The 26,306-nt window shown below is 41.1% G+C and overlaps 1 protein-coding gene across 3 annotated transcripts in view; it reads left to right on the top strand.

Annotated features, from left to right (window-relative positions):
- Nucleotides 1-26,306, top strand: part of GLDN (gliomedin) — a 101,483-nt gene that overhangs the window by 41,584 nt on the left and 33,593 nt on the right. For all 3 annotated transcript variants that reach the window (XM_029236430.1, XM_029236429.1, XM_029236431.1), the window contains exon 3: nt 23,875-23,926. In XM_029236430.1, coding sequence (XP_029092263.1) covers nt 23,884-23,926 — 43 coding nt within the window. In that variant the 5' untranslated portion in view covers nt 23,875-23,883. The remainder of the gene's footprint in view (nt 1-23,874; nt 23,927-26,306) is intronic.

Here is a 26,306-nt window from a genome sequence, read left to right as displayed (position 1 = left end):
ACGACACCTGAACATTATATGAAATTCAGGTTTCAGTAACCATAAATACAGTTTTACTGGAATACATCCATGCCCACTTGTTTATGTATTGTCTGTGGCAACTACTCAGTAGTTGCGCCAGAGACCATACGGCCCACGAAGCCTAATATATTTTCTGTCTTGTCCTTTGCAGAAAACTTTGCCAACCTCTCATTTAGACAGTGGTCCGTGGGAACGGAGGGGTGCTAGGGATGGTTCCTTTGGAGAGCTAATTTAGTAAAATCAGGGTTCTTCTAGCATAGGGTTAACCCTGGAGTTTAAGACCTCCCACAAGGAAACAGAGCCCAGGACAGAGCTGCCCTGAGACTGTGGTTTCACTCTAGAGGGAGGCTGTGGGGCTGAGCCAGCCCTTAAGCCTTTGCTCCCCATAAGCTGACTTCCCAAGTCAAGAGCAGTCAGTGTTAGGACAGCTTTTAGCCACCCATTTAACCCCATATCTAGGCCTTGTTTCACACCCCATCTATTCTCTTCAGTTGAAGGGGAGAAACATATACCCCATTAGGTCCTGTCACATGAAGTGGACCCTAATGAGAGCTCAGAGGCCTAATAGAGCAGAACAAAAAAAGACTGGGCAGCCAAAGTAATAACCCACATGGAGAGACTGGGAGGTGGGTTTCTGTGGCCTTCCTCATAGCAGCATGTGCACGTGGGCACTTGGGATGTCACACCTGACACTGTGAGGTTAATTTGCATGTTAGAAGCCATTTCCAGGTATCAAGGGTAAGAGAGAATTTGAAGCTACATCTCTGCTAAGACTGTGTCTGGTATTGGTACTGTGAACACACCCATAAACTTCACTCACGTATCAGGTCATGATGGTATGTGAGGAAGACAGGAGAGAGTTGGCCCCTTAGCTACATCCTTCAGACACTTTCTTCATTGACACATATTTTGCACACATGAAAATAAAGCATTCAGTGTAGATGTACAGTTGTCATGATTCTCTAAGGATTTATGTGAGAAACAAATGGGTCAAGACTGAGCATCTGGACCCGTAGGGACAGAGAAGTTGTGTTGACCACATGAAAGGCATTAAACCATTTGGACCTGCTCTCAGGTCCTGTGGCTATTCAAAAGTTCCTAGCTTCTTTCTAGCCAAAGCAGCAGAGGTGAGGGCAACAGGAACAAGCCTGCTGAGCCTTTACAGCCTGAGCAGGATGGACCTGCTTGGGCCTGGTGAATTGTCCACTCTCATCTTTTTCTGCTGTTTCCCTGCTTTTCCTTCAACCTTCACTGCCACTGTGCCAAGGATAAAATGAACTCAAAGTCATGGTCCCCCCCTGGAAAAGTGCCACTCCACTCTGGGGAGACAGCAGAATCCCTCAGACCTGCCTGTCATTTTGTACCACTGCCCACTAGATGACAGGCTGAGAGATCCTTGGGCGGAGGGCCCTGTCTGGGTGAGTTGCAGAACAACTGCTCAGATCACGGGTCTTCCAATGCCAAGGGGCTGTTCATCCTCTGTAAAGCCCGTGTCTCAGGATCCATCTTTGGCTGTTCCAAGCTCACCTCCACATGGCGCTACTGCCACCTTCAGCCATTGTGCTCCTGCCCTTAACTTGAGAGACCTGGGATCCCTTCTTCACAGTCAGGTATGCAGCCCAATTCTCTCTCCCTGATGCTTCCCTGAGGTATGTTGTGGCAGCCGTCTGACCCACGAGTCAGACGGATTCTCATCCCGGGCCCACAGCTTGGTAGCTGGGCGACCTTGGGCAAGTCTTTTAATTTCCCCAACCCTCAGTTTCCTCCTCTGTAAGATTAAGATAATAGTATGCACCTCATAGGGCTGTTAGGAGGTTTAAGGGAAATAAGGTAGGTAAAGGACAGTGCCTGGTATAGTCAGATTTCCAGTAAGTGTTCGTTGTTGCTGTTACTGAGATTAATCACTATGACTTTGTCATGCAGCCCTCCTTGTCCAGAGCCCTCAGTATCTTGTTTCTGGGCTTGCTCTTCATCTCCACGTTCTTCAGAATGCCACGTTGTCTGATCACATGTGCTTTTATCAGCTGCTGCTTCGGGATCATATTTGGCCTTTTGAAGCCTAGGGCAGCATCACACCAACCTAAATCATCTTGTCATTGAAAACAAAACAGAATTAGCCTTGATATGGGAACAAGGCTTCTTCAGCAGTTCAGGCTTTCCTGGGGCCTCACCCCTTCTTCATGGCCACTGATGACGAGGTTTGACACCCACTAGAAGAGAGTCACATTCACCCCATTTCTGACTGGCGTAGCTGTTGTTAACTCCTGCTGATTCCTGTTGGTGGCAGTCCTGAAAAAAGTTTTGGGTGCTTTCATTTGGAAAATTGACAAAATGTGAGTGGAAGGTAGAGCAAAAAGCTTCTAAGAAAGGAGAACAATTTACTTCTTAGGGGTCTCATGTTCTCTAGGATATAGGTACCTATGTGAGAACTATCAAAATAGTCTTTATATCTGATAAAACATACTTATCTGGAAAAAAAGACATTTAAAAATAAATCTACATTATTCAAACTCTCCTTCCCTCCCTCCCCTCACACCAGAAAAAATCCTTGGCCAAATCTAGTTGACATTCAAGCTTCATTTACATGCATTTTATCTACAGACTAAAGGTCATGTTGTGTAAAACAAGATGATGATTTTAGGTTGTAATTCTTCTACAAAGGGAGCATTTTTCAGCCCATCAGTTGCTTTTTTTTTATGTAGCTCTTTGGGTTTTAATAGCTCTCTATTTTAAGTAGATATAATTTACTTCTACTCTGACTAAAGTTGAGACACAATTTTCTTTACTGAAAGGTAGAGTTAAAACAACAAGGCCAACTAAAGATCACTTAAAATGCAATTTGTTCTGAACACAATAGGTAGAATAACCCCTTCATCTTGCCACTCAGAAAGTTTCTTGTGCTTATCAAAGTGCTGGGAACTTTGGAGATCCTGCATTGGCTGTATGTAAAAACTGAGAAGGACTTGGAAATGCATTGTGGATAACTGTACCCAAGCTAAAATGATGAGCTGGCAGCTGCAAAATAATTCCCCAGTTTTTCAGTAACTTAGTGTGATTGGGGTCTGGAATCCTTTCTCTCAAAGGTAGAAAAGGCCTTCTCCCTTTAGGCAGCATTTGAGGACCTTGGAATCAATCCCTGTGAACAGGAAGACCTTTAGAGAAAAATCCTTTACAGTAAGCGTCAGGGCAGTGGCAAAGAGAGAAAATCAATCCTCACTAAAGTGATGAAGGCAGGTTTCATGGAGGAGACAGAACTTGTAATGGGCAATGAAGGGTTGGTGAGATTTGAGCAGGCAAGGAGGGAAAATCATTCCAAGTGCAGGTAATAACTTGAGCCAAGGTCTAGGGACAGGAATGAACATAGTACAAAGCTTGGAAGAGCAAGAAGCTTTCCTGCACTGGGGAGTTTGGGCTGTGGGAGAGGAATTAAGATGGCTACATGAGAGAGAGCCTTGAATTTCTACTTTTGAAAAGTTGAGAATGAATCTGATGGGCAATTGGGAGAATTTTTCAAGGGGCAATCATGAAGAATGTGGTTTTATAGGACAGGTCTGTCTGTACAATGCAGGAAGGACTGCACAGGGGAGAGACAAGAGACAGGAAGAAAGTTAGGAAATTATTGCATTAGTCCAGGCAGGAAATGGTTCTGTCTGGCTAAGGTGATGGCATCAGAAATGGAGAAGATAAAGATCCTAGAAATACCAAGAAATAAGGATGCATTGAAGTTGGGAACTAATTGGATATAAGAAAGAGAAAGGAGCCACCTGGTCCAGATCCGTCCAAAGATGGTAGCATCATGGACAGAATTGAGGAACCTAAAGTGGGTTAGTTTAGAAGTGAGGATGCTAAATTTGTTTTGAGACTGAATATGAGAGGAAAAAGAGGGAAGGAAAACTGAAGGGTAAAAGAATATTCAAGGAAAGGAGAACCCATTTCTTCCAAGAAGAATTCTGTCTTCTCTATGAGAGAGGTCTTTACAAGTCTAAAAATTAAAAGGCAGACCCAAAAGCCTTTATGTGTGTTTACTCCTAGCTCCCCTCTTAGCTGTGTGACCTTTAACAGATCACTCAACCTCTCTGAATCTCAGTTTCCTCATTCTTAAGAAGGCAATGACAGTAGTATCTACCTTAGGTGTTATCATAAGGATTCAATTCAATAATCTATGTGAAGTCCTTAGCATGGTGCCTAGAACTCAATATATGTTAGCTTGTTGTTACTGATATTTACTATTTCTCAAATCCTTCCTTTTTGTGCTTCAGGGACTTTTGAAGCCTTGTGATTAAAACAATGGAGATTGAATCAATAGAACTTGCCAGAGAAAGGGCAGGTTCTAGAATAACTCCAAGGTCTGACATCTCGGGTGCCATAGGGGAAACACACAGACTTCTAGAAAGAATGTTATTTCCCAGATAGTCATTTTTATGGTTCATGGGTTCAATATATATGCTTGGTATTGAATTTAGGGACGTTAATTATACTAAGGATAATTTGCAAATATTTTATTCATGTTCAAGGTGAACTCATGCATTTATCCTTTCATAGACCAAATCTTTTTGAACCCCATAGGAACAGCATGTTTGTCAAACCAACAGTTCCATCCAGCCAGTGTTCTGATGCTAACATCATCAACAATTATTTTGTGGGTGAGCATCTCAACCCAAGGACCTCCTCTAAATATTTTCTGGGCTAACCACTTGTAGCTATTCTCTGAGCGGAGGGAGGAGGAGACTGAGCAGGGAGTAGGTTGACAAAACATCTTCACAAATGTTTTTGCTATGTACAAAGAATGCCAAATGGCAGAGTTTGGGATAAAGGATTAATTCTTTGTCCATTCCCCCAACACTGGACAAGTTACTTAACTGTGGTTTATGTATACTTTTCTGACTGTAAGGTGAAGATAAGAATGCTTAGATAAAAATCAAAAATTAACTGAAGATGCTTGTTGAAGGAAACAATGTGAGCACAAAATATTGTTATTAACAGTTAGTGAGAGATTATTCCAGCAGTACTCCTGCTTCAGAAAACTCCATTAGAGACCTGGGGGAGACAAGTGATTCTTAGCTCACTTCAAAACACTCATCTCTTCCACCTCTAACCTCTTCTGCACTTACTGTCTGTATCACATAACTAAAACTTTGTTTGTGTACAGTTTTGGTCTCTAATTTGTCATCTTTGGTCACCTTGTCTCTTTAAATATATCTCCACTCTTCGCTAGACCTCTAGTGAGGTATTTGATGAATACCTCTTCACTCATAAAATGCATCCACAACTCAGCAAGGGCAAATATAGACTAAGGTATCTGACAGTCTCTGAACCTAGTTCCTTTTCATACTAAGAGTTTTGGAGGTGTGTGTTAGTTTCGGCATGTAGTTACTGAGCACCTACTATATCACAGGCACAACTGTGGGTGCACAAGAAACAGTATGAACAAACCATGCAAATCCCTGTCCTGTTGGGGTTTATGTTCAGTGGGGGAAAGGGGGAGGAGCCGACAAGAACCAAAGTAAGTAAATTATCTGCAATATTAGAAAGTGATGAGTGCTGTGAAGAGCAATAAAGCAGCGTTGAGGACTAGGGAGCAGGAAGGGGAAGATGCAACTGGAAGTCTTCTGGGTGGGGAAGGCCTCACTAAGAAGGTTACATTTGAGCAAAAACTTGAAGGAGGTGAGGGAGTGAGCCATGTGGAAATCTAGGGGCGGGCTGTTTAGGCAGAGGGAACAGCAAGTGCAAAGACCCTGAGATAGGAGAGTGTCCCCAGAGCACAAGGAACAGCAAGAAGACTGGGAGAGGATAACTGGGGGAAGGAAAGACAAGAGGACCAGTTCAAGTAGGGCCTTGCAGGCTGTTGTGAAGACATTGGCCTTTATGGGGAGTCTTTGGAGGATTTTAGGCAGAGGAGTGATATGATCTGACCTGCCTTTTCAAAGGATCACCATGATGGGACTAGACTCTCTGTGTGGGGAGGGTGGGCAGTGGTAGCAGGGAGGCCATTTATTTAGCTACTGCAGTGAAAAAAGACAGTGGCTGAGGCCAGGGTGGTAGCAGTAGAATGATAAACGGACAGTGTCTAGATATGTCTGATGTCCAGCTGATGGAATTTGCTGACAGCTTGAATATGAGGGGGGGAAAAAAGGAGTTCAGTGACTTCAGGGTTAGTGGCCAAGCAGTGGAAAGATAGAATTGCCATTAATGAGATAGAAGAATTGCAGATGGAATAATTTTGAGGGGAATATCAGGAGTTCAGTTTGGGGTATGTTGACACTGAGATTTCTGTTAGATGTTCAAGTGAAGATATTGAAGAGGCAACTGAATACCAGAGTCTGGGAGGGAAGGAATTCCAGTTGGAGGTATACCCAGGAAATAGTGGAGATGCTGAGCATGATAATACTCATGACCTGGACACAGGGAGTTTCTAACCAAGATTCTATCTACTTCTTATTAAACCCAGATTATTTTACTTAAAACTCTTGTATAAACAACAAATTATATTAATTAACTATATTGCGAGCTTTTTGTACCCAGAGATTGTCTTACCTTTATAAACATAGGGCCCAACTTATCAAGTATTTGTTAATGAATAAATAGGTACTTCTAAGTCGTCAGAAATACCTTGGAAAGAAGTTTAAAAGAAATCTTTCAGGGATTAGGTAATATGTAAGTCAGTATAACAGATGCTAAGCGCCTGTTCCAGGCAGTGTGGGTGCACACTGTGGTGATAGGAAAAACAAGAAAGGAGCCCTCAGGGAACTCATCAGCTAGTGGGAGGGGAAAATCCTCAAGCACATATGACAGAACAAAGGATAGTAAGACCCTAAGAGAAGTAAGAATAAAATCCAATGAGCAATCAAGAAAGGTTTCAAGAAGAAGGTGGCATTTGAGCTGAAACTTGGGAGATGGGCAGGGCTTCAGAAAGGGAAAAAGGCCCTTGAACGGCAGGTGGTTCATTTTAGGTGGAGCATGATAGAGGGAGATGTAAGAAATGTCTGAAGTCCTGGCCTTCATTCTTGAAAATTATTTTGAGTATAGAATTGAGAATGTTTCCCTTTTAGTACTTGAAAGATGTCACCCCACTATCTTCTCACTTGCCTGTTTGCAATGAGAAGCCTGCTGCTCTTGTCTTTGTTCCTCTCTGTGGGTTGTGTCTTTTCTTCCTCTGGCTGCTCCTAAGATTTACCCTTTACTGAATGTTTTAAGCAGTTTTATTATTATATGCCTTAGTGTCATTTTCTTCATGTTTCTTTTGCTTGTGTTTTGCTGAACTTATTGGAAATGTGGGTTTATAGTTCTCATTAAAATTGGGAAATTTTCTGCCATTATTTCTTCAGATATTTTTCTGCCCACCCTGCCAGCCAGGGACTCTAATTACACATGTATTGGGCTACTTTAAGTTTTTCCACAGCTCACTGATGACCTGTTTGCTTTTTAAGTCTTTTTTCTCCATGTGTTCCATTTTGTCTAGTTTCTATTGTTATGTCTTCAAATCCATTAATCTTTCTTCTGCTCTTAGTCCCACTCAGTGTACTTTTCACCTCAGACATTCTAACTTTCATTTCTATAAATTTGAATTGGGTGTTTTTTAATATTTTTTAAATTTCTATTTAACATGTTCAGTCTTGCCTCTAGCTTCTTTTTTTTTTTTTTGCGGTACGCAGTCCTCTCACTGTTGTGGCCTCTCCAGTTGCGGAGCACAGGCTCCGGATGCACAGGCTCAGTGGCCATGGCTCACAGGCCCAGCTGCTCCGTGGCATGTGAGATCTTCCCGGACCGGAGCACGAACCCGTGTCCCCTGCACTGGCAGGCGGACTCTCAACCACTGCGCCACCAGGGAAGCCCGCCTCTAGCTTCTTGAATGTTCTCTTTCCTGCTGAGGAATGAAGAATTCATTCATTCACAGCTTACTGTGTGGAAAGCTATTGGCTATGTGTTGAGGTTATAAAAATAAACAAGATATATACTTCCCTTCCCCGAAGTGCTTACAATTAGTCGGGAACAAACAAGTAACCAGGCGATGACAAGAGTGCCCTGATGGGAGAAGTGAGGGATGCTATGGGAGAGATAAGAACATCTCCAACCTGAGATGGGGAAGAAAGACTTTTGGGAAAGCGACATCAGAGCTACAGCTAGAATGACATACGAAGTGTGAGAATGACTAGGAGTTTTGCAACTTTTTTTCTGATTGTTAATGTTTCCATTATAGTAACTTGGAAAATACAGAAAGATATAAAAACTCTAATTTTAAAAGTGGTTTGCATGTCAATAAGTTAACAAAGCATGGTGACTTACGGAGAAATTACCCTGTGATCCTTTCTGTTTTTTTTTTTTTTTTTTAATTGCTGAAGAATCATCAGGAGAAGAACAAAAAGAGCCCCACCTCGTTAGTCAGAACTCTGTTCTCAAGATCTGAGTTCATAGGGAGTTTTCTGGGAGAGGAAAACAGAGAGAGAGAGAGAGACTGCAGGAACTGAAAGACGCTGGAACAAGCCCTTGTTTTTGATGGTACAGGGTAGAACTTCTCAAAGTGTGGGTGGGGGTCATCTTCATCAAAGAGACCTGGGAGCATCTGTTTAAAAATGCTGATGTCTGGGCTACATTCTGGATCTGCTGAGTCAGAATCAGTGGAGGTTGAGTCTGGAAATCTGTATGTAGATTACACTCTAGGTGATTCTAATACATCCTAAATTGGAGAATCATTGGCCAGATCAGGTGGGAGAAGATATTAGAGACTTGGTAGTTTGATATTTAAAAGAGGAGGGTCCAGGAGAGGGTTCAAGATGGCAGCATAGGAGGATCCTGAACTCACCTCCACCCACAGACACAATAAATCTACAACTACATACGGAATAATTCCCTCTAAAAAGGACATGAAAACTGGATGAACAGAGTCTCCAGAACAAAAGGTAAAAGGACAACATCAAGGCGAACAAGAGAAACAGAAATATGGTCATGCCAAGGAAAAAAACCACACCCTAGCCGTGGAAATCCACAATCGGGAAGGATCACAAAGGCAGAGTTTTTTCTGAGGAGCAAGGGATTTGAGCTCCACATGAGGCACCCCAGCCCTTAGATCATGCACAGGAGAGATGAGCACCCAAAACACCTGGCTTTGAAAACCAACAGGAAATATGTCCAGGAAAATTATGGAACTCCAGAGAACAGAAAACTACGGCTTAAAGAGCTCATGCACAGACTCACTCAACCTGAAAATCAGTGCAAAAACACCAGATTGAAAGTGCCTGGACCATAGGTGAGGGGGACCCACTTACTAATCTTGAAGTATCTGCCAAAGAGGCAGGAACCAGTTGGGACACTACCCTGGGACTGAGACACTGATGAGAGCCATTTTTGTGATCTTAGGCTGCCTTGCTAATACTGGCACTGGAGGGCACCATTTTGGAAATCTCTATATAACCTGTTAGCATCAATGGGCATGTCCCACCAAGAGCCCTGCCTACCCCTGTGCCTTGGCCAGGCCTTACAGCCAGCTGTGCAATAACTCATCCACCAGTGTATGGAAGCCACCGTGGCAGCCACACAGCCATTTCAAGGGCTAGCCCCACCCACCAGCATACAACAGCCACCACAACCAGGCTGCACGACCATTCATGGGGCCAGCTCCACCCACCAATGTACTGCAGGAGTAGCTACAACCTGGACACAACAGGAGGGCACATGCAGCCCACATAGGGGACACCCCTGATTACTGGCACTGGTGGCCAGGTGGGATTGCACTTCTGAGCCTCACAGGACATCTCCTACATAAGGCCACTTCTTCAAGACTGGGAAAGGTAGCTGATACATAGAAACAAACACAGAAAATTAGGCAAAATGAGGAGACAGAGGAATATGTTCCAATTAAAAGAACAAGGCAAAACCTCAAAATAGGAACTAAGTGAAATGGAGATAAGCAATATACCTGATCAAGTGTTCATAATAATGATCATAAAGATGCTCACTGAACTCAGGAGAAGAATGGACAAATGCAGTGAGAATTTCACAAAAAGATAGAATATATAAGAAAATACCAAACAGAAGTTGTAAATGAATTGAAAAAAATCCACTAGAGGGGTTCAACTGCAGATTGGATGAGGTAGAAGAAGAAATCAGTGAACTGGAAGACAAAGCAATGGAACTCACCCAAACAGAGCAGCAAAATGAAAAATATAATTTAAAAAAATGAAGAATACCCTAAGAGAACTTTGGGACAACATCAAGTGGAATAACATTTGCATTATAGGGGTTCCAAAAGGAGAAGAGAGAGAGAAAAGGCCAGAATAATTATTTGAAGAAATTGTGGCTGAAAACTTTCCTAATCTGGGGAAGGAAACAGACATTCAAGACCAGGGAGCCTAGAGAGTTCCAAATAAGATGAACCCAAAGAGACACACACTAAGATACATTATGATTAAAATGGTAAAAGTTAAGGATAAAGAGAGAATCTTAAAATTAGCAAGGGAAAAACAACTTGTTACATACAAGAAGAACCCCATATGACTATCAGCAGATTTTTCAGCAGAAACCTTATGGGCCAGAAGGGAGTGGCATAACATATTCAAAGTGTTGAAAGGAAAAAGCTTCCAATCAAGAATTCTCTACCAAGCAAGGCGATCATTCAGAATTGAAGGAAAAATTGAGTTTTCCAGTTAAGCAAAAGCTAAAGACATTCACCACTACTAAACTGGCTCTATAAGAAATACTAAAGGGACTTCCTTAAGCTGAAAAAATGGCACTAATTAATTATATGAAAACATATGAAAGTAAAAGATTTCACTGGAAAAAGTAAATGTTATATAAAGCTGGTGGATAATCACCTATAAAGCAACCAGGAATGTTAAAAAAACAAAAGTAGTAAAATTAACTACAATTAAAATAATTAGTTAAGGGATACATAAAATTAAAAGATTTAAAATGTCTCATCACAAGTATAAAATGTGGAGGGGTGTAAAAATATAAAGTTTTGGAATGTGTTCACCTTTAAGTTGCTACCAACTTGGAACAGACTGCTATTTACATAGGATGTTGTATGTGAACCTCATGGTAACCACAGGGGAAAAACTTATAGTAAATACCCAAAAGAAAATGAGAAATGAATTGAAATATACCGCTAAAGAAAACCACCAAAACACAAGGATAGAAAGAGAAGAAGAAAGGAACAAATAGGAACCACAAAAACAGCCAGAAAACAATTAACAAAATGGCAATAAGTAAATACCTATCAATAATTACTTTAAATGTAGATGGAATAAATTTTCCAATCAAAAGACAAAGTAGCTGAATGGATTGAAAAAAACAAACAAACAAGACTCATCTATATACTGCCTACAAGAGACTCACTTCAGAAGTAAGTACACACACACACTACTATATTTAAAAAGGATAATCAACAAGGACCTACTGTATAGCACAGGGAACTCTGCTCAATGTTATGTGGCAGCCTGGATGGGAGGGGAGTCTGGCGGAGAATGGATATGTGTATGTGTATGTCTGAGTTGCTTTGCTGTGCATCTGAAACTATCACAACATTATTAATTGGCTACACTCCAGTATAAAATAAAAAGTTAAAAAAAAAAGTGCAACAAAAAAATAAGAAGAGGTAAGTTTTTTGCAAAAAAAAAAAAAAAAAACAGAAGAAGAAGTAAGTACACACACAGACCAAAGGTGAAGGATGGAAAAAATATATTCTATGTAAATGGAAAAGAAAAGAAAGCTGGAGTAGATATACTCATATCAGACAAAATAGGCATTAAACAAAGACTGTAATAAAAGACAAAGAAGGGCATTAGATAATGATAAAGGGGTCAATCCAGTAAGAAGATGTAACATTTATAAATGTATATGCACCCAACAGAGGAGCACCAAGATATATAAAGCAAATAGTAATGGACTTAAAGGGAGAAATTAAAAGCAATATAATAATAGTAGGGAACTATAGCACCCCATTTACATCAATGGATAAACCATACAGAAATAAAATCAATAAGGAAACAGCAGACTTAAATGACACATTAAACCAGATGTATTTTATTTTTTAACATCTTTATTGGAGTATAATTGCTTCACAATATTGTGCTAGTTTATGCTGTACAGCAAAGTGAATCAGCCACATGCACACATACATCCCCATATCTCCTCCCTCGTGTGTCTCCCTCCCACCCTCCCTATCCCACCCCTCTAGGTGGTCACAAAGCACCGAGCTGATCTCCCTGTGCCATGCAGCTGCCTCCCACCAGCTATCCACTTCACATTTTAGACTAGATGTATTTTAATACAATAGATGCAGAAAAAGCATTTGTCAAAATTCAACATACATTAATGATAAAAACTCTCAACAAAGTAGGTATAAAAGGAACATACCTCAGCATAATAAAGGCCATATATGACAGACCCACAACTAACATCACACTCAACAACAAAAAGCTGAAAACTTTTCCTCTAAGATTATAAACAAGACAAGGATGCCCACTCTAACCACTGTTGCTCAACATAGTATTGGAAGTTCTAGCCATAGAAACTTGGCAAGAAAAATTAATAAAAGGTATACAGATAGGAAAGGAAGAAGTAAAAACTGTCACTATTTCCAGATGACATGATAATATACATAGAAAACCCTGGACTCTATCAAAAAATTGTTGGAACTAATAAATGAATTCAGAACAGTAGCAGGATACCAAATCAATATATAAAAATCTGTGGTGGGAATTCCCTGGCAGTCCAGTGGTTAGGATTCTGCGCTTCCACTGCAGGAGGCCCAGGTTCGATCCCTGGTCAGGAAACTAAGATCCCTCAGAGCTGCTTGGTGTGAGCAAAAAAAATAAAAAAATAAAAAAATCTGTGACATATCTATACACTAAGAACAAACTATCAGAAAGAGAAATTAAGAAAACAAACCCATTAGCAATGCAAACCCAAATCAAAAAGAATAAAATACCTAGGAATAAAATTAACCAAGGAGGGGCTTCCCTGGTGGTGCAGTGGTTTAGAATCTGCCTGCCAATGCAGGGGACACGGGTTCGAGCCCTGGTCCAGGAAGATCCCACATGCCGTGGAGCAACTAAGCCCATGTACCACAACTACTGAGCCTGCGCTCTAGAGCCCGTGAGCCACAACTACTGAAGCCCGTGCACTTAGAGCCCGTGCTCCTCAACAAGAGAAGCCAGCGCAATGAGAAGCCTGCGCACCACAATGAAGAGTAGCCCCCACTTGCCACAACTAGAGAAAGCCTGTGTGCAGCAACAAAGACCCAACACAACCAAAAATAAATATAAATAAAATAAATTTATATTAAAAAAATTAACCAAGGAGGTAAAAGACCTATATGTTGAAAACTACAAGACATTAATGAAAGAAATTGAAGGAGTCATAAATAAGTGGAAAGATATTCTGTGCTCATGGATTGCAATAATTAATATTGTTAAAGTGTCCAAACTACCCAAAGCAATCTACAGATTCAATGCAATCACTATCAAAATGTCAATGGCAAATTTCACAGAACTTAAACAAATAATTCTAAAATTTGTACAGAACTACAAAAGACCCTGAATAGCCAAAATAATCTTGATAAAGAAGAACAAAGCTGGGGAAGTATCACATTCCCTGATTTCAAACTATACTATACTATACTATACTGATACTGGCACAAAAACTGACACATAGATCAGTGGAACAGAATTAAGAACTAACAAATTAACCTACACATATATGGACAATTAATATATGACAAAGGAGCAGTAGAGAACATACAATGGAGAAAGACAGTCTCTTCAGTAAATATTGTTGTGAAAACTGGACAGCCATATGCCAAAAAAAAAAAAAAAGGAAGAAAGAAACTAGACCACTATCTTACACCATACACAAAAATTAACTCAAAATAGATTAAAGACTTGAAAGAAAGACCTGAAACCATAACCATTACTAGAAGAAAACATAGGCAGTAACCTGATTGACATCAGTCTTAGCTATGTTTTTGTGGATCTTACTCCAAAGGCAAGGGAAACAAAAGCAAAAATAAACACATGGGACCAAATCAAACTAAAAAGCTTCTGCACAGCAAAGGGAACCATCAACAAAACGAAGAACAATCTACTGAATGGTAGAAGTTATTTGCAAATCATATATCCAATAAGGGGTTATTTTCCAAAATATATTTAAAAACTCCTACATCAACAACAACAAAAACCTGATTCAAGAAATGGACAGAGGATCTGAATAGACATTTTTCCAAAGAAGATATACAGAAGGCCAACAGGCACATGAAAAAAATGTTCAACATCACTAGTTATCAGGGAAATACAAATCAAAACCACAATGAGATATCACCTCACACCTGTTAGAATGGCTATTATTGAAAATACAGGTAATAACAAATATTGGGGAGGATGTGGAGAAAAGGGAACCCTTATGCACTATTGGTGGGACTGTAAATTGGTGCAGCCACTATGGAAATTAGTATGGAGATTCCTCAAAAAATTAAAAATATAACTACCATATGACCCAGCTATTCCGCTTCTGGGTATTTACCCGAAGAACACAAAAGCACTAATTTGAAAAGATATATGCACCCCTTTGTTCACTGCAGCATTATTTACAATAGCCAAGGTATGGAAACAGCCTAAGTGCCCATCGATGAATGAATGGATAAAGAAGATGGAATGGAATACTATTCAGCCATAAAACATAATGTAGTCATGCCATTTGTGACAACATAGATGGACCTTGAGAGTATTATACTAAGTGAAATTAGATGGAGAAAGACAGATACCATATGATTTCACTCAAGTGTGAAATCTTAAACAAAAAACCCAAGAAACAAAATAAAACAAACTCATAGATACAGAGCAGAGATTAGTGATTACCAGAGGCGAAGGAGGTTGGAGGGTTGGGTGAAAGTAGTCAACTGTGTGTTGATGGATGGTAACTAGACTTATGGTAGTCTACTCTACTGTATACAGATGTTGAACTATAATACTGTACACCTGAAACACAAGTTTTTAAAAGGAAGAATTAGTTGAATTGTAGGACACTAAGTAAATAAATAAATAAGCGGGACCCAACCCTGGGACAGGTTGCATCCCTAACATCAGGGAGGGGGCTGCAGGTGTTTGATTACAGTGAGGATGAATTTTTTTTTCATATGTTTATTGGTGATTTGAAATCATTGTGGGAGATTTTTCATGTTTTAACTCATTTTTTAATTTGTTTTAAAAAATTTTTTTCTTACTAATCTACAAATACCTTTTATATAGAAAAGCTATTTGCTTTTAGTGTATTACACATGTTGCAATATTTTTCCCTTAGTAATGATTATAACATTTATTGAGAATCTAAAACTTGCCAGGCACTATGCTAAGAGCTTTACATATGTGTGTCAAAAAAGTCCTTATCCTAGTAACAACCTTATGAGGTAGTTGCTATTATTATCATTATTATGATTATTCCCATTTTACAGACAGGTCGCTGAGGCTTAGAGAGCATCCTGCTCAAGGACACAGAGCCAGTGAGTGAAGGAATTGGCACTCAGATCAGACTTAGCTGTATCTGACTCCCAAAACTCATGTTCTTTACACCACACCGTTCAGCCCTGGGTGTTATCTTTTAATTTTGTTTGCTGGGGTTTTTTTTGGTGGGGAGTATTTAAAATTTTCCATTTTCATGTAGTCAAATTTATAAAGTCCTTCATTTATGGGTTCTTCTTTTGCTTTTATGCTTAAAATGTTCTTTCCTACTTCAAGTCTCAAGATCAAATAGTTACCAATATTTTCTCATAGTTACATATAATTTCACTTGAAAGCTGTTCCATTACATTTGCATGTGTTTAAAATACACAGAGATAGAGCTTTTCCCCTTTAAGAAACAACTGGCCAGAATAAATTGTACAGTTGCTGGGCTTGAAAATAGGCAATTCAATACAAAACAACTTCTTAAAGTTGGATTTGAACTTAATAACTTGATTTTTAGCTGCTACCTTTTCTTATGACTGGGGGAGAACTGTGTCAGGATGAGATGCAGTATAAGTAGATAAAACATCATGTTGTCTCCATGTTTGGGTCTATCTCCGACCTGGAGGAAGAAAGGTATGAGCACAGGAGATAGTGGGAGAAGGCGTTCTGAGCCTCCTCTGAGAGTGGCCCATCACTCCTGGTTCTGGAGCCGGGTCAGCATGTTAGCGTGAGGAGTCCAGGCTGTCAGCAGCTCCCAACTAAGCAGGCGACAGGAGGAAATGCAAAAGGACAGGCCATTCCTGAGAGGCAGCTGCTTGAGCTGCAGACAGGACAAGGCTGAGAACTGGGGCTTGCTGGCACCTGAGGGGCTCCTGGTGGGAGAAGGGAATGGTTTAGGAAGAGAGTTATAATACCAATCGAGGCTTATATTTAATGGGTTAGGGCAATTATCAATTTATATCTGGCTATTTCTATAAATCCTACTCTGTTTTACATTTCAAAACTAGTAATCAGGCTTTGATTAAAATAGTATGAATTGACGATTTTTTAAAAAGCAGAATCAGCTGATTTACATTCAAATCATGAGAAATCATGTTTATGTAACACTAGTATGAACACCAAAAAGTTGTTTTTATAAGGACTCCTTCATTTACTCCTCACAGCCACTCCCTGGGGTAAGTATTGCCATGAGTCCTGTTTTGTCAAGGGGCTGGGGAGCTAGTAGGGGATCCTGCTCAGCCAACAAGAAGCAAGTCACTCATCTCCCCCATCAGGTCAGACCTAAAGAAGGCCTCCAAGCACACCTGGGGAAGGAATTGCTCCTTCAGGGACTTCTGTCATGCATTTTTAGGTGTCCCCAGGGTTAATAAATGTCACAGGGCTGTTCCCCCAGGCCCTGATCTGAGCTGAAAGTAATCTTGCCGGAGACATTGGGTGAGGGCATTTGCTGGAACTGCCCCTTCCAACTGGGATTGCTGAGGAGGCCTGGGCCCAGCCTGAGCTGCTTCAACTTCTGTGACTCCCCAGCCTTTGTGTGCAAGAGGGCTGGCCAAGGCTGTGGGTGGACTCTAAAGCAATACATGTTAACTGTTTGTTGTTCAGCATTTTATTAGAGAATCCAGGCAATTACTGAGGCAGGGTGAGAAAGAGGGCGATGGGAGGCCGCACCGTCACTAGCAATTCAGTTCAGCCCTTGTAAGCTACTCAGGAAAATAAATGCCTTAGGGACAAGTAGTCTGAGACCCCTGCTCCTCGGAGGGCAGGCTGGTCTTCACCTCCATTCTGATCTACTTAGCAAAGCAGGAAGAGCTGGGGAATACCATGTTTTCCCTATGGCATTGCATTTTCATTGATGTTTGAGACTCCTTTTCATTCAGCACCCCAGTCTCTACCTGGCCAACTCAGCCCTAACCAGGTATTTCTACTCAAGACAGCATGAAGTGTTTCTGTTATTTTCTGTTAGCCATGTATCAGGGACCCTATAGGATAACCCTAGCATCTCCAAGCTCCTATTTTCTAAGGATTAGTGGAGTGTTTGCCAAAAAGTTTATCTTAAGCAAACGGGCACAAAGAGAAACAGGTAACCACATGCTAGATGTTCGGTTCCCATATACTGCTGGTCAAAAAAGGAATAATATCTTTGGTTGAAGAGCACATTCCCCTCCCAATTGATTGAGTAGTCAATAATGAAGTATTTATCGAATATCTACTATGTGCTCAATGCCATTCTAATGCTGGCAAATGGACCAGATGAGTGAATGCGGTGTACAGGAAGAGTACGTCCCTACCAATAGGAGCCTATCTGGTTGAGGAGCCCGAAAAACATGACAGAGCGTGCCAACAAGCAGCCATGTGGTGATGCTGCTGGGCTGTAAAGGGGGCAGTTAGTGGGAATGGGTGTCTTTGGGGAAAACTCGTTAGGATTTAGCTGGGCTCCGAGGATACCAGTTTCAACTGACAAGAGCACTCGGCCCCAGGCCATTAGTGTGGGATGGCCAGGGTTTGTTCACTTGCGACAAATGCCTAGCCCTTTGGCTGATCTTCCTGTGGGGCTGCAGGAAGAAGGTCGTGCCTCAGTATTTCACCCCGTACATAGCAAACCCCACCTTCCTGTTGGGGTTTGCAGATTGTCATCACCACGTCTTGGTCCCAGTGTGAATTCCTGCCTTTCAGAGGGATGAGTCCAGGGTAGCTCACCGCAGCTTCAGACCCCATGAGGGATTCTGCCAATACCTGTGATCTAACCCTGCAGCAGCTGGGCCACCACATTCATAGCTCAATGTTTTCTAAAGGATCATTTGCGTACACAAAATAACAGCAATTTGCATAATTAAGGAGCGCCATAAAGGGTATTCAGTTGTCTAAGAAAATGGAATTTAAGTTACAAAATAGGTCAGATCTGAAAAGTGACTTGGAATTTAAACATTGTTCCCCCCAGCAAACCAGAACCTGTACTTGGGGAACTTCAGAGAAGCCATGACAGGACACATTATTTTAGCAGTACATAAACTGGTGATGACAGGCAGGTTTGCTCCCTTACTTTTTCGTGAATCAGTCCTGAGAGTAAAAGGTGAGAGGAAGGGAGTTCAAGAGGGAGGCCAGCCAACCACCTGAGGTTTTGTGTTCTGATGATCAGTGGCAGCAGACAGCATTTAGCTCTATTCATTCTGATGAGAAACACTTTTGATTAAACCTTTCTCTTTTGCACAGAAGAGATTTCTTGAAGTTGATGCATAATCAACTGGTAAAAATCTAATATCTTGTTCACATTCAAAGTAAACTAAAGCAAAAATGTGCATTTCCTGTTGAATTTCAGACAATTCCTTTTGCAAAGGCTAAATGGTATGAAAAAGTAGATGCGGAGGAAAAACAGGACTCTATTCTGGAACCAGCTAGGGGAGGCTGGGCCAGCTACTTCACTTGCTTTCTTTGGACCTCAGCTTTCTTATCCCTCCTCCCCTGACTCTAGGTCTCCAGGTGTCCCTCCCCACTTCCTCCCCTGATTCCTCCTGGGAGCAGAGTTTGAAATCATCTATCTAGTCCAACCCTCTCATTTTACAGATAAGTTAACCCAGACTAGCTTCATTCTATTTGTTTTTTTATTTGGAGGGTTGGCAATTTATGTGGGAAAAAGAAAAATCTTATGACTAATGAACAATTTGAAACTCACTAGACAGCTGTTCTAGTTCATTCTACGTTCATTTGTCTAGAAGCAACAGAGATCTGTCCAAGTTATTCCAAGTGATGGGGGTTATTGTGAAGGCATGATATTTGGATTCCCGGGAAAGCTGGATCATTAGACCCATCTTTTGGCTTCATATAATGGTTACATGCTCTTTTCTCTCTCTCTGAATTATTAAAAGCATAGCAAAGTAAAATTCACCCATAATCCCAATATATCTTTTAAAACAATACAAACTAAGAAATGAAAATCCCCCTTTTATCTCCTAGTCTCAGTCTCCAGGAGAAAAAAAATCTGTTAATGGTTTGGTTCATGAGCCTTCCAACTTTTCTCTGTGCTTATCCAGACATATCTAAATATTCTTTTTCAACCAAAAAGTTGTATTGTGTTATATGGCTTGGGCTGCACCTTGCTTTTATCACTTAACAGTATGCCAAGGCCATCTTTCCAGATTAGTTCATATAGATCTACTTCATTCTTTCTCATCTGTTTAACAAGTGCCTTACTGATGAACATTTAGATTTTTTGCATGCCTTTGCCATCACAATGTTGCAATAAGCATTCTTGCCCAGATATCCTTGTATAAGCTTCCTGCAAGTGAGATTCCCAGTTCATAGCATTTTCTTTCTCATAGAAAGAAATTAATCCCATCTATTTTTAGTTTGAATTAGAGCCAGCTCAAGCCATCTGATGCCAGATGAGCAAGAAGTCCATTACTTTTCTTCAGGGGCCCCTTCCTTGCCCATGAATTTCCTAAGATCCCATGAGTCCTACTGATCCAGTGAGACCAGTTCTGTATCCAGAGAGAAAACTGGAAGGTCTGGTCAGGCCACTAATGGGACCCATTTTGGCTGTCTTTTCTCCCATTGCTGCCATATGTTGTCAAAGCTGAAAACAAGTCCCCATGCCTTATAAGGCATGGCAAAGACCAGTGATGATGGCCAGTGTGATTGGAGCAGAGCAATGGGGGAGAGCAGGGGGAGATGGCCTCGAGAAGGGGCAGGGCCACGTCCTGGATGGGTCCTGCCTGACACCCCCAGGACAATGAGCTCTAAGGCCTCTTCCAGCTTCACCATTCTCAAATCCTAAATCAAGATCTAGGAAGCCTTGTATACCAAATATGACTCCTTAATTTGACAAGCTAGATTTTGTGACTTTCAATTTTGACTTTTCTTATTTTCTTCCAAACTCTTAATCATTATTATCAGGAAAAAAAAAAAAAGTTTCTGATTTTCTTATGGCCATACCTTTTCATACCATGTTTTACCTTGGTACAATCTTATATAGACCATGTTTGTTAAAAGAATATTCCCGAGTGAAGATTAACACAATTTACTGGTAAATATCTAAATTAACTTTTAGCATATAAATGAAGCCAAAAGATCAGGGAATGAAAACTCCTTCTTCATCATTTTTTATAGAAGCTGTGCCAACTGCAGACCAGTGATGAGCATAAAAGAGAGAAAGGTTAATTTCCCCTATTGATGCTTCTGTTGTTTCTAACTACTCCTTCTGCTGTGATCCCCCAGGCAACAAATGAAGCATTGTGAAGCCTCTAATGGTCCTCTCAATGGACAATTATACATTTTTTAAGATGATAAATTTTGTAGTGCAGCTGATTGCATTAATTTATGAGCATGACTAAACACAGTGAATCGAAATTTCTTCTGGTTACGTTAAGATACTCATCAGAGCCATAATAGAAAGTGCAGTAAACCTGGAATCAGGAAACCTGGAGCTGAGCCTGTCTTTTCCAAGAGCAAGCTGTGTGACCGAATAAATGACCTCACCTCGCTAAGCCTCTCTGTTGCTATCTGTACAAAAGGGAGAGTTTCACGGCCCAATATACTTCAGCTCAGGGAGTGGTTGTGGCTGGGAGGGAAGGGTGTGTTTTGGGAGAGGCACCTGGGATGCTCTAAAGCCTTGCTTAGCTGAAGGTGGTGTGTACATGTTTGTTTTATTATTCATCTTTAAACTGTTGGCACACCTTTCATATTTTTGCGACATGTATGATATATTTCACAATAAATTTCTAAAGCAGTTAGTAAGCACCTGCTGACACACTTCACAAAAAGTAAATACCGTACAAGTTTCCCTCTGGATCTCCTAGCAAACAAAATAAACCTAGGTAGAAGACAAAACAAATTTTCCCTTCAAACCAAAGCATGTTCTTTTTACAAAGAGTTTAATTGAGAGAGAAATCAGCAAAAATTTTGAATAAAACAGAAGGGCCAATCATGCTTAGTATAGCTCCCTCTGACCCTGGCTCTCTATTGCTCCTTACTTGAGGAGGAGTTTTTAGGTTTCAGTTCTCCTTCGTAGGTTTCTCTCCAGAAATATTCTAGAAAGTCAAAGACAAAGAGAGAATCTGGAAAGCAGCAAGAGAGAAGCATAAAGTAGCATTTTCGTATGTACTACTTTTTTTATATAAATGAAAAGACACTATACATACTGCTCTGTACCTTGTATTTTTTCGTTTATCTTGGAGATCTTTCAATATCAGCTTTATGGATTTAAATTTACTCTTTTTCACAGTATTTCCTTATGTGAATATGCTACAATTTCTCTAACCAGACCTCACTGATAATTATTTAGGTTGTTTCTAGTTTTTGCTTTTGCCCACATTTTTGCAACAACCATCTTTGTACTTACATCTTCTCATGCATATATGAGTGTATCTGTAGAATAAATCTCAAAGTGTAATTGATGAGTCAAAATGTAGATCCATTTAAATTTTAGTAGATATTGTCAAAATGCCATCCAAAGAGGCAGTATCCCTTTACATTTCCATCAACACAATATGAGAGTGCTACTTTCCTGACACCCTTGTGAGAAGTGCTCTGTTATTCTTTTTATTAGCAAACCTAAGAAGTAAAAATAGTATTTCATAATTTGATGTTTTTCTTCAACTGTAAGTGAAGATAAGGCACTATTTTTTTTTCTTTGAACTTTCTGCCTGGTTCCAATGCCCATTTTCCTTTGTTTTTGTTTTTTTCCCTTTACTTATTGCTTTGTAACAGCTCTTTATATACAAGCCCTTTGCAATTATTTTTCTAAGTTTGTGTTTCTCCTTTGTTATTGTTTGTAGTATTTTGCCTCTTGCAGAAATTTTTAATTATTAGACAGTTGAATTTATCACATTTTTCCTATATATAGCATGAGGGTTGTTTCTTTCTTAGAAAAGTCTTTCCTACTCTAATACCATTATAAATATTTTTCCCAAGGTTTCCTTCAGTATTTTCACTAGTTTGTTTTTAACTTTTAATTTTTTGATTAATGGGGCTCACTTAACTTGTTTAGTGTAAGGAGTGAAATAGGGATCCATCTTTTTAATTTTTCCCTACATTTCTATCCAGCTGTCTCAACTCCATTTTCCAACTAATAATGTTTCTTCCCACAGTTTTGAAATGCCACATTATTTGGGTCTAAAAATTGCTCTATGTATAAATTTTAAATTCTTGGATGGTAAATTGATAAATTAACTAAGTCATTCCAGGCATATCCAAGGAACCATCAAAACAGTAGCATAAATAGAGTTTGCTTATCATATGCCGGGCCCTGTTGTAAGAGTATTGCATGTATTCACTCATTTATCCACATAACCATGCTTTAAGTAAGGTAGGTACTGTTAACTCCATTTACAGACAAGGACACTGCAGCACAGAGAGGTTAAGTAATTTTCCCAAGGTCACACTGCTTGTGAATGGCAAAGCCATGATTAGAACACAAGCAGTTTGACTTCAGGATTCATGCCTCTATGTGCACTCTCTGCTGCCTCCACAAAACAGAAAACACTTTTGTGTGTGCTTCCTACATGCCAGGCACTGTTCTAAGAGCTTCACATACAACTTCACTAAAGCTTCACAACAATCCTAAGAGGTAAGTACTACAAATATCCCCATTTTACAGATGAGCAAACTGAGGCAGAGTGGAACTATAGAACAGAAAGGGAGGGAGGAATGGTGTGAGCTGAGGCCGGAGAAGGAGGAATTTTGCTGTATCTTCAGAGCAGCAAGGAGTCACAAAAGTGTTTGAAGCAGGACTGACCTGATCAGATTTGGGTTTTGTGAAGCTCATTAGCAGCAGCGTGGAAAATGCATGGGGGGAGGAGTGTAAAGTGGTGTGTGGGAACCAGGTGTCAGGATGGTACCACAATGCAGTGACCATGTATTCCAGGTGGCCATCCAGTGGCAAGTAGGCAGTGTCCACATGGCATGAGAATCACTCCTCTAAGGGCAGTTTCCACATGCCAGACATGGAGCTGCCTAACCCTCAAGACAGCTACTCATATAATCTACAATTTCAGAGGAAACCAAAGTGTCAAGGAGTTAAGTACCTCACCTGTACTTACTCAGATAGTTAAGTGTTTGCTTCTGACTGCTAAGCTCACCAGCCCTCTTTATTCAGACCCACAGATTGAGCCCTTCAGACACTGTGGGGGCCAGCCTGGCTGTAGATTTGGTGATTCCTTCCCCATCCTCGGCCTTCTCAGAGTTTGGTAGAAATCAAGGAGATTCTGTTGACAATGTTGATAGATGAGCTGCAGGTATAAAAAAAAATCTTTAGATCTTTTAAGGATTTCTTTTCAGTTTTAGGTTAACTTTTCCTCGGACTTCTACATATTCTCCTGAAGTTATTTTGTTAATCTTTATCATTGCTTTCTGCTTGTCTGAATAAAGGGCAAGTTCAGGGTCCACTGCCTACCATACCGCTATTAATGGTTCTCTCTTCCTGCAGATCCGAGTGATGGTGGACCTGTGCAACAGCACCCGGGGTATCTGCCTGACAGGTAGGCTGGCCGAGCACTGACCAAGAGCAGCTTACACGGGAAACACATATGCTGGCCAAAGGGCTGGGGCAGAATGAACGCCTAGGAACTCCTTAGGTTATAAAAATATATGTTGGTTTACTTGTATACCAGATGTTTTCAATGGGCTGAAAATCAATAGTAATATAATTTTGAAAAATAATATTTTTGGTATTGCCACAGAAATACAGCCATGGAAAATAACTAGGTCTTGGGTAATTAGAAATATGTGGTACCCTGAACTGAGGTCATTGATGTTTTCCTTATTTCCATTAGTTTTTTAAACGGGAAAAGAAAAAGACCTCACTAAATAGTAGAGAGCTCTTACCAGAAGTAATTATTTCCCTATATCATACATACAGCTTGAATGGGAAGCTCTAGATGCAAACTGCTAATTAGTTAAGAAAATACTTTTTATGAAGAGTGCTTTGTGTGGTGCCTACTATGTGCTGGGTGGGACTGGAGGTTGGTCATACTCTGTCCCCCTCCACGCAGTGAATCAAGGACAAGTAGAAAGGAGGGAGGGAATTAACCTCAAGGCACATCAAGCCTTAGGACCTGGAATGGCTGGTGGATGGGGCAGGGGAAGAGCACAGTGGTCTTTTTTCCTGTTTTCTTTTGGCTGCTCAAGGTCTTAGTTCCCTGACCAGAGACTGAACCCACACCCCCTGCAGTGGAAGCACAGTCTTAACCACTGGACTGCCAGGGAAGTCCCAGGGGAATGGTCTTGATGTGATTATTCCAGAGTCTGAGAGAGACCAGCCTCTTGTCTCAGGGCAGGGACGCCTGCCTCCTGCCCTTCAGAAGCTCATGTGGGGAGCACCTGTGCTGGCCAATGGGCCAGGGACAGAATGAATACCTAGGAACCCTTTAGGTTATGAAAATACATGTTGGTTTGCTTTTACCATATGTTTTTACTGGGCTAAAAACCAATTATAATGTAATTATGAAAAATAATATTTTCAATATGGCCATGGAAAATAACTTGATCTTGGGTAATTAGAAATGTGTGGTACCTTGAACTGAGGCCAGTCACCCAATTCATCACCCTCTGCCCCAGCCAGGCACTAACCAGGCCCAAGGATGGGCCTACGGTGCCTGATTTCAGACACTGCATTTCCTGCCTCTGAGAAGGGGGTGTAGCATTCTGAGGAAACAGAGGGAAATTATTTTTGCATTAAATGTGTATTATGGAGAGGTCCACATCCAGAGGGCAGAGTGGGAAGACCCTGAGCTCACTCCCTCCCATGGACACACCGAAACTACAATTACTTATAGAACAACCATCTCTGAGAACCACCTGAAGACTAGCAGAACAGATTTTCTAAACTAAGAATAGAAAGCAAAGGACGCAGTGAGACAGGCAGGAGTGGCAGAGACACAGTCTAGTCCAACCCACACCCCCAGTGCAGCAACCCACACACAGGAGGGACGTCACAGCCACAGAGATTCCCCCTGAGGAGCAAGGTCTACAAGCCCCACATCAGGCTCCCCAGCCTGGGAGACCTGTACTGGGAAGACAAGCCCCCATAATGCCTGGCTTTGCAAACCAGTAAGGTTTACGTTTAGGCGAGTGGAAGGGCTGTGGGAGACTGAGACTCTCCTGAGGGGCTTTCACACACATTCATTCACTCTGACTCCCAGCACAGAGGCAGCAGCTTGAAAGTGCTTGGGTCACATGAGAAGGAGACTCACTGATGAATTTTAAGGCGTGTGCTGGAGGGGCAGGGTTCTGGGGATGGAAGCACTGGCAGGCACCATTTCTGTCACTGTCCATCAACCTGACTAACACTGTGTGCCCCACCCTGACTTTCCCCTGAGGACCCACTCCAGCTCGTCCCTCCAAAACACTTTCTGCCTTGCCCCAACAGCTGGGCAGCCCTGGCTGGCACCGGCATCCCTCCAAAGTGGCTTCCACTCCAGGGGGCCAGCCCCGCACCACAGAGCACCCACAATAGTCCCAGACTGGCCTCGAAGTCAGTTGCACTGAGGCCAGTCCCCGTGCATCAGCATGCCCACAGCAGTGCTCTGGTGACCAGGGGGGATTGCACCACTGAGCCCCACAGGACACGTTTCACGTAAGGCCACTCTTGCAAGACTAGGAGATTTAGCCAACATCCCTAATACATAGAAACAAACACAGAGAGTTAGGCAAAATAAAGAGACAAAGGCATACCTTCCAAATGAAAAAACAAGACAAAACATCAGAAAAGGAACTAAATTAAACAGAGATAAGCAATTTATAAGATAAAGAGTTCAGAGTAATAGTCATAAAGATAACCACTGACTCTAGAGAACAATGGATGAACTCAGTGAGAATTTCAACAAAGAGAAAGAAAATATAAAAAAGAACCAATCAGAA

This window comes from Monodon monoceros, unplaced genomic scaffold (assembly GCF_005190385.1).
Source record: "Monodon monoceros isolate NGI ecotype Baffin Bay Population unplaced genomic scaffold, NGI_Narwhal_1 Super_Scaffold_21, whole genome shotgun sequence".
Classification (NCBI taxonomy): domain Eukaryota; kingdom Metazoa; phylum Chordata; class Mammalia; order Artiodactyla; family Monodontidae; genus Monodon; species Monodon monoceros.
The sequence above is the reverse complement of the archived record's forward strand: the minus strand, read 5'-3'. Positions and strand labels throughout refer to the sequence as shown.